The 13,870-nt window shown below is 36.7% G+C and overlaps 1 protein-coding gene across 1 annotated transcript in view; it reads left to right on the top strand.

Moving 5' to 3' along the window:
• Positions 1-13,870, top strand: part of nr3c2 (nuclear receptor subfamily 3, group C, member 2) — a 115,927-nt gene that overhangs the window by 83,411 nt on the left and 18,646 nt on the right. Inside the window, exons 5-6 of the mRNA XM_027177755.2 lie at positions 3,198-3,488; positions 7,100-7,244. Coding sequence (XP_027033556.1) covers positions 3,198-3,488; positions 7,100-7,244 — 436 coding nt within the window. The remainder of the gene's footprint in view (positions 1-3,197; positions 3,489-7,099; positions 7,245-13,870) is intronic.

Here is a 13,870-nt window from a genome sequence, read left to right as displayed (position 1 = left end):
TCCTAAAAGATTTACATAATTTGAGTTAATGCTGATTTTCTTTATCCTCATGTGCATATGTTGATAAATCCTTAAAAGCTTATTGATTTGTAATGTTAGCAACCCATAAATTACCATTTAAATCTGATCTATATTTAGCAATGCTAATAAAACCATAGAAGGCAAATTGTATACAGCTGAAAATGACAAAATGACAACTAAACAGTGTTTCTGAATACTGTATATACTGTATTAAATCTTCCAGTAATGCAGCTGAGCCATTGATGGCTACTGAAGCCACACTAACCTGTTTCTTTTTTATATAGTGTCATTATTTTCTAGCGCTCTCTAGCGCTTTCTTTCAATCCTTATTAGGGAGTGAATATATTAAAAGATAGTTACATTTGTGTGTGAAATAAATAAGATTGAACCTGGCAGTGTTGTTTTTATACAAATTTGCAGCGATTCCAATCAAGGTTTATATTCGCGAACCTTCTTATATTATACATGTACACAAACTTAGGTGCTTTCGTAGGTTACGTTTTTTTTTTTACTGAACTGAGTAGATACACTATATTTCTTGTGTAAAATCTCCTGCAAGTGATTAACCAATAAAATTGTTTATAACAAGTTTAATAAATGAAGCCTAAAGGCTTTTTGTGAGTCTTGTAAGGCAAAAAATGGTCTGGCTATAGTAATAAACAATGCGGCTTAAAACAGGCTGTTGGATTTGAACACCGTCTAGGTTTTGATCTATTGTGTGTCCCTCTGTACTTCGCTAGTTTTAAGCAAAGCTGACAGTTTGGCAGATTAAGCAAACACAACTCATGATTCCAGGTTCACCAGCTGAAACCCAGCACACACTGGGCTCCGTATTTTTCCACATCTGATATCTTTCTAACACATTTTCTCTGAGCAGAGCCCGTCAATACAGTCCTCACTAAATTCCCCTGCTTTGGTGGAGGAGGACATGCTTGAGCGACTGATTCACTCACTTCGGTTCCCTGAAGTCCCAAAACAGTGTCTTTATTCAGACTTTCCAGGCAAGACAAGTGAACCTCAGTGTGTGAATGACACATTTCTTATTAAATAGTCACTCAGACAGACATTAAGCGGTTTCTTCTGTTAGTGTTTACGGAATGACTGTGCACTGATTGTGAGAATTCTTACTTCATATACTTTATGAAGGATGATAAACAGCTAGTGGGATACGGTCACTACGTGAGATGGAAGTACAGGAGGTGTAAAATCTTAGTGGGATTGACTGCTGCAGTGTTTTCTCACTCCAGGCCATTTGATTGATGGCCTTGTTCTAAAACCAGGGCAATTTTCTACTTATACGCATCATTGCACATGAAATTAACATCGTTTCTCTCAAATTGGAGTCTTAGGTTCTGCTAAAAACAACCATGTAATTGCAGTCTCTTGTGTCAGCTCTTATCAGTTTTGTTTATGTGGGTTCATTCAAAATCATTGTGTATTTTATCTAGGTTTTATAATGAGTTGTGCTTTTTAAAAAAAAAACAAAAAAAAAAAAAACAACTTAATCATCAAGACTGGTTTTACATAAAGTCCACTGTCAAAAGAAAGTTCTGCCCAGCACCTTATATTTACAGCATTTGGTGGCCCTGGGATTTGAACTCACAGCCATTTAATCAGTGGGACAACACCTTAACCACTAAGCCACCACATCCTTAAAGTGTTAGTTAGTTTGTCCCTCTGGGGAAACCTTCTAGGTTTCTTGTTAGTACCTTCTTGTAGTACTGATCCCTAGTAGAACCTTATTACCTAACACTTTACCAGGAGTACACTATTACAATAAATGTTAAGTCTATAACATTTAAGCGCTGTTCGGTTTGTTCCCTTGGTGTAACCCTTACTGTACATTATGTGTAGAACCCTACAACAGACTATTTTCCTGTCATAGAAGGTTCTCAGAATCCATTAGAAATATTAACCCCTTAACCATCTAATAAACGTTCAGGAACAAGTTATTTTGAGTGTGTAACACTAACATTTAATACAAAAAGTTAAATATAGAACCTTTAGTCTTTGGTTTGTATTAGTTGGGGAACATTTAAAGGTTCCATCTTTAGGGATAAGAGATTTAAAAAGAGAAACTTATTAGGTTTCAGAGAGGATCCCAGGTAGGTCCATGTTAGGAATCTGAGGCCCTTAACTATCCAGGTAGCCTTTCAAAAACCCGTTCCTATGAGTACAAGATTCGCTACTACTTTAAACAGCATTATTTTTGAAGAAAAGGTCAAGGGTCTTCAGTTTGTTCTTCTATAAGAAATTCTACCACAGACCCTATTCCTGTCAGAGAAAGTTCTGTTAGCTAGAATCATCCTAACCACCTTCAAACACACCTTATTCAAAGTCTTTAAAACTCAGAATTTCTATAACGACATACTCTTAGAGAGAGACAGAAAAAAGTTCAATCTGAAATAGATAAGGGTTTATTGTTTTTTTTTTTATTCTGTGCACATCCTTAGGAGTTTTATTTCAAAACCTTCAATAGACCATTCTGGTAGAACTCAAAGTAGAAAAACTTCTACCATCACAGTAGAACCACTGGCTATCCAAAGAACCCTTCAGGAACATTTTAAGAGTATAAAATCCAATTTATTAACTGCACAGCACGCTAGATGAATCTGGAAGCTTTAGGGGATGAGATATTTCCTCAGGCAAAACCTTGGTTCTTGGTAGAACAATACAACAGGCTAGAAGAATGGGTTAAAATTAGAAACTTATTATAAACTTAGAGAAAAAAAAAATAGAACTCGAAACTCTTGGGGGAACTTTCGAGGATCTGTGTTATGCTGTCCAACAGATGTTTTCAGTTTTGTAGAGAACCCCTAACAAAAATAGAACCTTTAACCAGCTAAAGAACCTTTCTAAAATGGTTTCCTATTCTCTTATAGAAGATAAAATCTAGAACCCTAGATAGAGCTCTTTGAGTTGTTCTTCTGGAGCAAGGCTCTGCAAAACTTGATCACAGACCTTATAAGTGTATTAAAATATATATTAACTATATTTGCAAGCAGGATCATGTTAGAATCCAAGAAATTACCCAACATTTCCCAACTTTCTGAAACATTCCGCTTGCTTAACATTGCAATTCTGAACATGAATTTGAAAAACCCTCACTTTATATAAACAATTTAAAGCTAACTGCAACCGTTGCTAATGGTGTCTTCATTTCTTCATTTCTTCAGCACGCAAATCGAAGAAGCTGGGCAAGCTGAAGAGCGTCAGCGAGGACTCGTCTCTTCAGAACTCAGAGAAGGAGCTGAGCTCGAATATGGCTTTGGTTCCTCACAGTGCCTCTGTGGCTCCCTTCCTCTCTCCGTCTGTGTGCAGCGTGCTGGAGCTCATTGAGCCTGAGGTGGTGTTCGCAGGTTATGATAACACACAGCCTGACACCACCGATCACCTCCTCACCAGCCTCAACAAACTTGCCGGCAAGCAGATGGTGCGTGTTGTCAAGTGGGCCAAAGTACTTCCAGGTACGATTCACACTTTTCTCAGGTTCCAGATTAAACAGTATGAAAATACAATATAGAATACCTACTTCTTGACATCTGAAGTTGATTTTTATATGGTTCAGCAAAAAAAAGAGATGTGTTCAGGAACTTCTTACTTCTTCAGCAGTAAAGTTCAGCATCTTGTATAGCTATATAGTGCCTTGTATCAGGATTTACCCATTTGCACATTTCCACATTTTTGTATTTACAACCTGAAACTGAAATGGATGTAATTGGGATTATATGTCAGGGTGATTGTGTCAGGGATTGGCTATTATGAAAAATAAAAATAATATGCAAGAACTGCAACTAAAGATTTCCAAGAGAGGTGTAAAAGCTATGTAAAAAAAAAAAAGGCCAAGGTTAACACTCCACATAATGGTACCACAATCATGCTTCACTGTAGGGATTGTGTTCTCAGATTGAAGAGCAGTTCTGGTCTCATTTTGCTCTCCCAGGCTGAGAACATGGTTCATACAACTTTGCAGAGTGTCCAAACTGTTATTGTCCTGTGAACAGACTCTTCTGAGTTTTTCTTGGCATCTTGGTTGCTTTTATGACTAATTTAGATATCCAGGATTTGGCATGCAAATTTATTGAGAGCGACTTGTAATTTATGTCATATTTCAATAACTGAGCAATTGAGGGTCAAGGGCCCAGTAATGGACGCTTGGTGGATTTGGGATTTGAACTCACAACCTTCCAATGCGTCGTCCAAAACCTTAACATCTTATCTTGTGATATTTTTGTCATATTTTTGTCCATTTTAGATAATGGTCTTTAGTAATGCTTTGTGGGATATTTAACATTTGCAAAGGGATTTTTTTATTAATAACAAAACCCCAATCGATAGATTTCCAGACGTTTCCAGAAGTCCTAGACTTGTTTTTGACTTCATAATTTGTTCACTCGTGATTCATATAATAAATTCCAACTCCAGTTCCAGTTTGTAGCGCTATATAATGCAGAAAAAGTGTATAGTTACACCCTAAAATGTCCCGCGACGCTAAAGAATTGTTTTCGACGTTTGTTTATAAATTTGAAATCAGCCATGTTATCAGTGTATACTACAATAATAGCGCTAGCTGTAGTTAGCTGTAAAGTAGTAAACTAATGCAACAATCTTTTCCTATAAGCCATACAGGACCTGAGATGTAGTGCAGTGTTTCTAACTGAATTATCCTCACCGTAATGAAGGGAATGTGGTGTTGACTACATTTTGAAACGCTGCAGTTCACACTGTAGTCGTTAAACTCACCCCCTCTGAGAAGCCATTTGTTGTATTGCAATTATTTGATACCAGGGTGTCTGCTCACTTTATCCAGATGTAAAAATAGAAAGGCAGGCAGACACAAGGGGAAACTGGTCCTTGCTGACTTTCAGACACACGCTGAGATGAAGAGCGCCTCGATTCAAATCAAGCATGACTACTTAGTCTGCGTCATTGGGATAGCAGTATTGTAATGTTTAGTGTGTTAATGAGGCAGTATTCATTTACTAATGGAAAAAAAATAGACTTTCTAACCTAGAAGAGTGTTAAGAACGTAATCTACATTTGAACAGATGCTTATTTAAATGATGACAGTTTAGTTTAGAAGCTTCAAATCGGTCCTGCTGTTGCACACAAATGCCAAAAAACACTGCTGAATTCTCTGTTCTGATTGGTTCGAAGGTTGTCATGTTAATGTTCTAGCTCTAATACATGAGCATTTCTGTTATTATACGAATAAGTACAATGTTTTATGATGATTTGTCTATATACAAGTCAAGTAAAGAATAAAAATATCAGTGCTGGAGAAGTGGTATTGCACTTAATATTTAAAAATATATATTTTTTATCAAATTATTTACATATTTCTGTCATGAAGTCACGCATGGCAGCAGCATGCGGCCATGTTTTCCTTCAGAGCTCACAGTGGGAAGTGTACAGACCATCTATTGCCTTTGAGTCAATGAGTAAGTGCGTACTTTTTAACTAGAAATGTTTACGAGATTCCTGCTGCCCCGCTGAGACCTTAAAACCTATCCAAGCTCTTTGAAGTCTTGTCAGTCTGAAATACGCTTACGGCTCGCTGACTGGTAGCTGTCGTCTCCGACATGGTGCTGGTGCCGGTTCCAGAGCCGGTGCCTGTGCCAAAGCTTAAACAGTCTGAAAAAGAGTCATTTCCATCAACAGTTGGTTGAGTTTCAGAATGAAAATGCTGCTGCTAGTCTGGAAGCAATTAGAGCTAGACTTAATGGGCTTGGAGGGTGGTGTCGTTTCTTCACCGTGACATGACAACCTTTAACGATACCCTGGTATTAAAACCTGATAAGGCAAATTAGCGCTATTGGATTTGAAAAATGAAGCACATTATCTTAGTAACTATAGCAAACATCAAATATTATTACACCCACATTCCAACAAAGGCATTTCCCAGCTTTATTTTCCACAATCTGCCCAACGTTTTGTTACACAATTAGGAACAAAAGAGTTTGTAAGCAAGAACTTATACCCAATCAATGCTCAGAATGTGGGAGTAATCTTATCACCAAAGATGGAGGTTCTGAATGCGCTGGTGGATTGCAGCCTGATGTGTACCCAGTGGATCAAACTGAGCACTTAAATACTGACAAATTACTGTAGCAGATTTAACAACCTAAGCAGAGTTTAGTGAGACAGCAAACAATCATGGGTTCTGTACCAGATCTTTTTATCTATTTATCCAATCACACATCTTTATGTAAATGTCTTAGCTAAAAGCAGCTCATCAGACCGGAGACTAGCTACCGTGCCAGAAAAATTAGAACAGAAAGAGAATACATTTGTGATGTGATCTCTGATCTGACAACATGCTTTTGTTTTAAATGTGATGAAAATGTGACAAAATTAAACAGAGAATCCATAAACACATCATTAACAGCTGTTACAGTGTTACAGGCTAACTAGCTAATTAAGACCGTCGTAAAAAAAATCAAATAAATGAATTTACATATGAGATCTGTAGTTTTTAATGAAGTACTTCATTTTGTTTTTTCAAAAGAAGGTATCAAACAGTTACACAGTGAATAAGAAGAGCTTTAAAATTGAAAAATAGATTTCTGCTTCCCTAACAGTGCTAAAACACCACCATGACTCCAGCCTCATCTTTGGCTGTGGTACTTTACCTGACATGAAACAATTTCCTTCTCATGTTTGACTCACGATAAGCACGTGAGCTGTTTTAAAGCAGGCCGCGAGCTGTGTTACGTGTCCACTGAGTTTACAATAGACAACATGGTAATAAAAGAAAGGCCTTGGGTGTTTCGTGTAATGCTAATTCTAGTGATAGAGCCAACAATTTTATTGTGTCTAGACAAATATTAGCACAGAGTAAACATCCAGCTACGGTACCGGAAAAACAGTCTAACTCCATCTACTTTGTTTACCTGCTTGTTCATGTATCACTGAGGTACTTTCTAACACACAAAGACACACAGTCTCTAAGTCTCGGGCTAATAACCAGACGCTAGCTACTGTTTTATTTCTGAGAGACTGCAGGTTTAATAGAGTGTCCGGTCGGCCGTTTGGACGTTAAGACCCTGTGTAGTGATACTCTTTTTCCTCCCGTCAGGTTTCCGATCGTTGCCTATCGAGGACCAAATCACGCTTATCCAGTACTCGTGGATGTGTCTTTCTTCGTTCTCGCTTAGTTGGAGATCGTACAAACACACCAACGCCCAGATGCTCTACTTCGCCCCGGACCTCGTCTTCAACGAGTAAGTGACCCTAAAGGTTATTGTTCGGCCAAGGCTCATGTTACTAAGTAAAGAAAATCTTTTATTGCCTACCTTATAGCAAACTAAATGTAAATTGTACATAATAATGTAATAATTTGTTTTCATTTATTATAAGGATGTTGTGCTACAGTAAATACTGACAACGCAAGACACAAGAATACAATAAAATATTAGAAACGAAGAACATTTAGGCAATTCGATCTTTTTGCTTCTTTTGATTTTTACCTTTTTTTTATATATATATATACAAATATAATTTAATTAATTTCACCACCAGCTTTTGCAATTCTAAATAAGACCAGGATACAATGAGACAGTGTGATATTTTTCAGAGCAGGTGATCATATGCTGAACCTTTCAAATTTCTTCCCATAAACCTTGCACTTCACATACAATTTCACCTTTAAGCTCAACACTGAGGCTCATTTCGAAAGTGAAAGGAAAATGATTCAGCTTCAATGTTCACAAAATCTGAAAAAAATGTTTGAAGTAAACATGTGAGGATTCGTCTCAGAGTTAAGGGTTAAACATACAACATCATGTACACATGAGACAGTGCCAGGGAGAAATACCAGAAGGACTTTGGGAAGGGGTCAAACAGGATGGAGAAGCTCAGTGGTTAAGGGGTTGGGCTACAGCTCAGAAGGTTGTGAGTTGAAATCCCAGAACCACCAAGCTGCTACTGCTGGGCCCTTGAGCAAGGCCCTTAACCATCAACCCTTTTTTCTATACACAGAAAATACACTGAATTTTTTGAAATACTTAACTAGCATGTATGCTGTAGCTAGAGAAGTTTAATGACATCCTAAGAGACTTTCTGTTAACTATTTGGGTTTATAGAGGTGATTCGTGTTCATTAGGGATGATTATAAATGTAAAATTGATCATTTATATCCCCAATTTATAGATTAAATTGAAAATACTGTTCAAATATTTTTGGATAAAATTTCAAATATTTATCGATAAAATTTTTAAATATCCAAATAAATAAACTATTTGTAATGAATAATTTATTTCTAAATTCTGCGAATTAGGAATCAGTATAAATTTACATAATTTATATTCCGAATTAAAGATGAACATTTCAAATACTCAAATAAATACAATATTTTTATATTGTACAATTTGCCTCCTAGTTGATCAATAGGGAAAAATATAAATTTAAAAAAATTCTATCCTGGAATGTAAATTCCTGTAAAGCTACTGTACTTTGTGACACTTTCCAAATCTACACAAATAACATGGACTCTGAATTTAATAATGAAGGAAAAAATAATGAATTAGAGAACTTTTCTTCCCGATGAACAAGTGACAGTGAATATCGTGTTAAACATGGTGACCCTGCACTGTGCTGTAATAATGACATAAAGACTTTTATTCTAAAATAATGTTTGATTATTAAGATTTAGACATGAATGCTTAAATAATACAACAGACAAAATGAATATAAATAAAGTTATTTATCTCAAACCTTTAGGTTATTGGGTTTAAATGTCCTTTAGCTTTAGATATGTATTTATTAATGTAATATCACTAAAAAAAAAAATGAATGGTATGAAGGTCTTTGCTCTTTGACTGTCCACTGGGATGATTGCGTAATCCCGTCGGTGGATATACATACGCATGAACATTGTAGAAAGTGTAAAGTCCTGATGAACTCAAGGCTTAAACCAGATTCATTCTGAAAGTTGCTGTAGCAGCGTAGCGCCTGTGGAGCTGAATGAATTGTTCTGGCAGAACAGAAAGCACGTTTTCTCCATAAGCACCCCTTGATCACATCAATGGAGTCGGATAGTGAGGTCAATGGGGCGTGTGATTCAGCGAGATAGACAAGAGATTACAAGAAACGAGGGAGTCGAGCGTGGTGTCCAGAGGTGGTGAGGGAAATGAGCAGGCCCTGCAGGACGTCTGCAAAACTACATCCTGCTGCTATTTGAGGAATTGGCACGGCTTGTGGGTGGCATACTGTATATATCCTGTTATACGTTAAATCTCTTAAATCAGAAACTTAAAATCTAGAATGACATCTTGACTGTCTGATAGTCAGAAAGTCAATCAGTGCACAAATTTGGATATTTAATCAGGATTAGAATCCACCCGCACAAATAAATTCAATTCACTTCCATGTAATTAAAACATTTTAATTCAATTTATTTGAATTGAGACGACATGCGGAAGCGAGACGGAGGTGAAACCGGATGGTGAGATCCAGTGTTGTAATGTAACGGAGTAAAAATACTTCGTTACTGTACTTAAGTAGAAATTTCACGTATCTGTACTTTACTTCGCTATTTAAATTTATGTCAACTTTCACTTTTACTCCACTACATTTCCTAGATAAAATGTATACTTTTACTCTGTTATATTTCCACTAAGCATCTTTGTTACTCGTTACTACAAAATAAAATCAGAAGAAATGTGTGCGACTGCAATAAGGGAGGTTTGGCGAATCACTGCTCCTAGATTGCATTACGCAGAGCTGGAGGTGTTTATCTACTGCATAACGGCGGCCACCAAAAGCAGTGAAATGTCACTATTCTTATTACCAGAGTTGATAGCACAAACAAAATATTAAGGCAATATCAATACTTTAATAAAAATAACATTTATTGATTTGGTCTTTGTGAATATTTGTTTATTAATGACTGCATTCATTGGACACACTGTTTGTAGAGAATACACACATACATGAACTGATCTGATTCAAGACTGGCATCATTACATCATGCATAAAATTTTGGTGTTCACTTTTGCCATTTAATAATACCATAACTTTTGGCTTACTATGTAGTCATATAATATATAATATAAAACGCGTCTTGTTTTAAATTCTCACTGAGGGCTAAAACCCCTAAAGATGAAACCCTAGAACCGCCCCTGGTCTTATGCCTACCGAAAATCACTGAAATTTTACTTTTTACTTTTACTTCAAATACTTAAGTACATTAAATATCAGAAAATGACTTTTGATTCTTAAGTACAGTAAATATCAGATACTTTAAGACTTTTACTTGACTAATATTCTAAAAGGTGACTTTCACTTCTACCAAAGTCTTTTTCTAGTACGATACTTTTACTCAAGTATTACTTTTTAGTACTTTATACAACACTGCTGAGATCATAATATAAATAATATAAAAAGTTCCCAGAGTCGCAGCTTTAACCCTTTTTACCAGCGCACAGTCAGACTTATGGCACATTTTCATTCAGTATAAACAAATAAATCACTTTATCTGTGCAAGTCTGATCTAAAATAAGTCAGGATTCATAGTCATTCAACTAAAATGAGTTTTCCCCTCTACTGCCAACCTTTACAGAATTTTAGTGGTTAAAGATAAACACCTTTACATTTCAGATGAATCAGTTTACTTTGAAGATATGAATAGTATTTGTTTTGGAGCTATAAATATATTTCTCCTAGTAAGAAATAGTTATAAAACTTATGAGTAACAAATTCTTAAAGTCCTGAGTGTCTACTTTCATATTAAGCTTCATATATATTCCACCACTGTGGAGCGTGACATGATAAAGACTTTCAGTGCTGAACATGGACACGTTCATTACGTTACAAATTCCATTTTTTGGTCTTAAACCAGGAGTTATACCTCGCGATACCAGACACGCCTCAGACAGATGGCAGCTCCTGCATGCTCCTCAGGTAGTTCCCCCTACAATGTGGTTGAAATGTCCTCGGCGTTATGCGGTGACGTTCGTTCTCAGAGCTGCGGCACTCGGAAATGTTTCCCACACATCCTGACGTGATAGCGCAGAGGAATGACGATTGTAGCATGGGTATCTGTGTATTCCTGGCATGCTGGCAGAACGCCCCAAATGAGCATGTCGGGCAATGCAGCTAAATTTCTGCCCCCTGGAATGCCCAGCAGTCTGCCAGGACAGTCACGATACCTCGTGTGGCACACGCATATGTGTTAAAGTTACTTCAGGCCAAGGCTTAAGCGCAGGATTTTGCTGCAGTATGAACAGACAGTGTGATCATTATTACCTCTACAGTACAAACAGATCAAGCTGTACAAGCAGATCAAGGAGATCTTGGGAGAAGAAGAACAGCAGATCTAATGGTAGATCTAATACCTTAGTGTATATTGCATTGTAGTAACGACTTACACATGGCAGATGTTCCACATAAAAATAGACATAGTCGTTGATGTCATGATGATTACCGTGAAGAACAATGTTTTTAAAGTTTAACGTTTGTAGTGTCTACAGTCAGGGATAGTAACCTTTCCCCTACAGTGAAAATCTCCGTGATAGAAGATTATAATTTCCTGGTAAAAACTTCCTGAGGACATAATCATCTTCTCTCTGAGGAAATATTCTTGAATGGTTGTGATGTTATACATTTTATTCACACGACAACTCAAGCATTTCACTGCTTATTTTGCCACTACTTAATAACTAAGACCTGAAATTCTTTCTTTTTTTTTTTCATTTTTATTCCTATTGTTTGTTTTTTTTATTTACATTGAATTTCTTTATTTTTTTTGGTTTTGGTTTATGGTTGTGATGTTATACGTTTTATTCAAATGAAAACAACAGGGTAGTTTTTGCCAGTGCTTTATAAATAACACTTTATTTATCTATCTATCTATCTATCTATCTATCTATCTATCTATCTATCTATCTATCTATCTATCTATCTATCTATCTATTTATTCAATTCCATTGTTTTTTTTTCCGTTTACATCCTTTTTTATTCACTTTTGAAAATTGCAATATATTAATAATGATGTTATCATAAAATTATGAAAATAATTCTGACATGTTGCATATTATTTGTGTTGCAATTTTGGTTGTATTATGTCCTGATGTTTCACTCTGCAGCTCAGACTTCTGTGTACAGTAAAAAAAAAAAAAAAAAAAAAAAGTAGAGCACGGTGGCCTTAAAAGTTATTGATTAACGGCAGAAGATGAAGTGAAGCCCTATTTCTATCAAGTGTTCTATCGAAAACCGCAAATAATTCTTTTAATAGACGTCTCCAGAAGTTGTTTTTCCTCCTTTCGCTCACGTCGTGTTAAAGAAGTGACGTTTCTTCCTGTGAACCTAAGTTCAAAACCACGAACAGAAGTCTAATAAAGTTCCTCTTGGGTTAGTTGAGTGGTTTATATTTTGGTTTAATGACTAAATAGATCTTATTTTTCCAAAAGGGAAAGTTTATGTCATAAACACAGAAGATTTTAGTAGATTTTTTGTTTTGTTTTTTGACTGGGAAGGTGCAGGTGTGCATGTGTGAAAGAAAGAAAGAAAGAAAGAAAGAAAGAAAGAAAGAAAGAAAGAAAGAAAGAAAGAAAGAAAGAAAGAAAGAAAGAAAGAAAGAAAGAAAGAAAGAAACTAAATGAGATAGATAGATAGATAGATAGATAGATAGATAGATAGATAGATAGATAGATAGATAGATAGATAGATGCTGTAGTAAATGAGACAGTACTGTAATAATTAGCTTGTCTTGAGAAGGTGGTTGTGAATGAACGCTGCATGTGAATAAGATACGTTTAGAGGCCTGTAGTTGGGCAGTAGGACTTTAATGAGAGATCCTCCAGCACTGCTGTGTGTACATTTCTGTGTGTGTGTGTGTGTGTGTGTGTGTGTGTGTGTGTGTGTGTGTGTGTGTGTGTGTGTGTGTGTGTGTGTGTGTGTGTGTGGACTGCTAAGTGTCCGCTGTATTTCTGAGGACACCAGGTTTCACACCTCCTTCTCCTAACAACTCATTACCATTGCCTCCATAGCAACTGAGAGCCTGGTAGCGAGAAGCTGCGGTCAGTGTTCCTTCCTTTCTCCCTCTACTTTTCCCCATTTTCACCTTCCCTCTCTCTCTCTCTCTCTCTCTCTCTCTCTCTCTCTCTCTCTCTCTCTCTCTCTCTCTCTCTCTCTCTCGCAATGAGTCTGCATAATCTGAGCTACTGCTAAACAAACTTCACGTAATCTTTTGCCAAACAGACGTGAGGAGAATAAACGAGGGATTGTAATTGAAGATGAAGACGCTTTTGTGACTGGGAACTGAAACGCTTTGTGCCCATCTGTAAAATCTGTCCTCTTCATCTTCAAGCACTTGACTGTCTTTAATGTCATTGTATTCCCTCACCCGTGCCCTTGTTTGCAGCCTGATTGAATGAGACATATGCTGATAGGAGGACAAGGAGAATACACTCGCACTGACAGATTGACCGCTATCAGTTCGGGATCAGTGATGAAGGAGAAAGACGAGTAGCCAGACAGACAGAAATCTGAGCCAGTTGGCATTGCAGGTCAGAGCAGAGAACTTCTAAACAGCTGGCTGTGAACATTAAAGATGCTTCCTGAAGATGTTAAATGTCAACTAGATGGAAGGCAAAGCAACTTGACTAATAAAATAATCCCAGGGGTTTTTCATATGACGTCCAAAAGCATTAAACCTCATTGGAACGTGGCGCAACGGAAAGAACGCGGCACAGTGGGAAAGCGTTTACTCTAAACTTCTAGAAGAATCTTTTAGAAAACAGCTTCAATATTTATAATGTTAATATATGATGTTTAGTGCAGTTTTAGAATGAATTTGAACACTGAATATTGGTGTGGGGGGCACGGTGGCTTAGTGCTTAGCACGTTC

The sequence above is a fragment of the Tachysurus fulvidraco genome, chromosome 4 (assembly GCF_022655615.1).
Source record: "Tachysurus fulvidraco isolate hzauxx_2018 chromosome 4, HZAU_PFXX_2.0, whole genome shotgun sequence".
NCBI lineage: Eukaryota > Metazoa > Chordata > Actinopteri > Siluriformes > Bagridae > Tachysurus > Tachysurus fulvidraco.
This window is presented reverse-complemented; position numbering and strand designations above follow the sequence as displayed.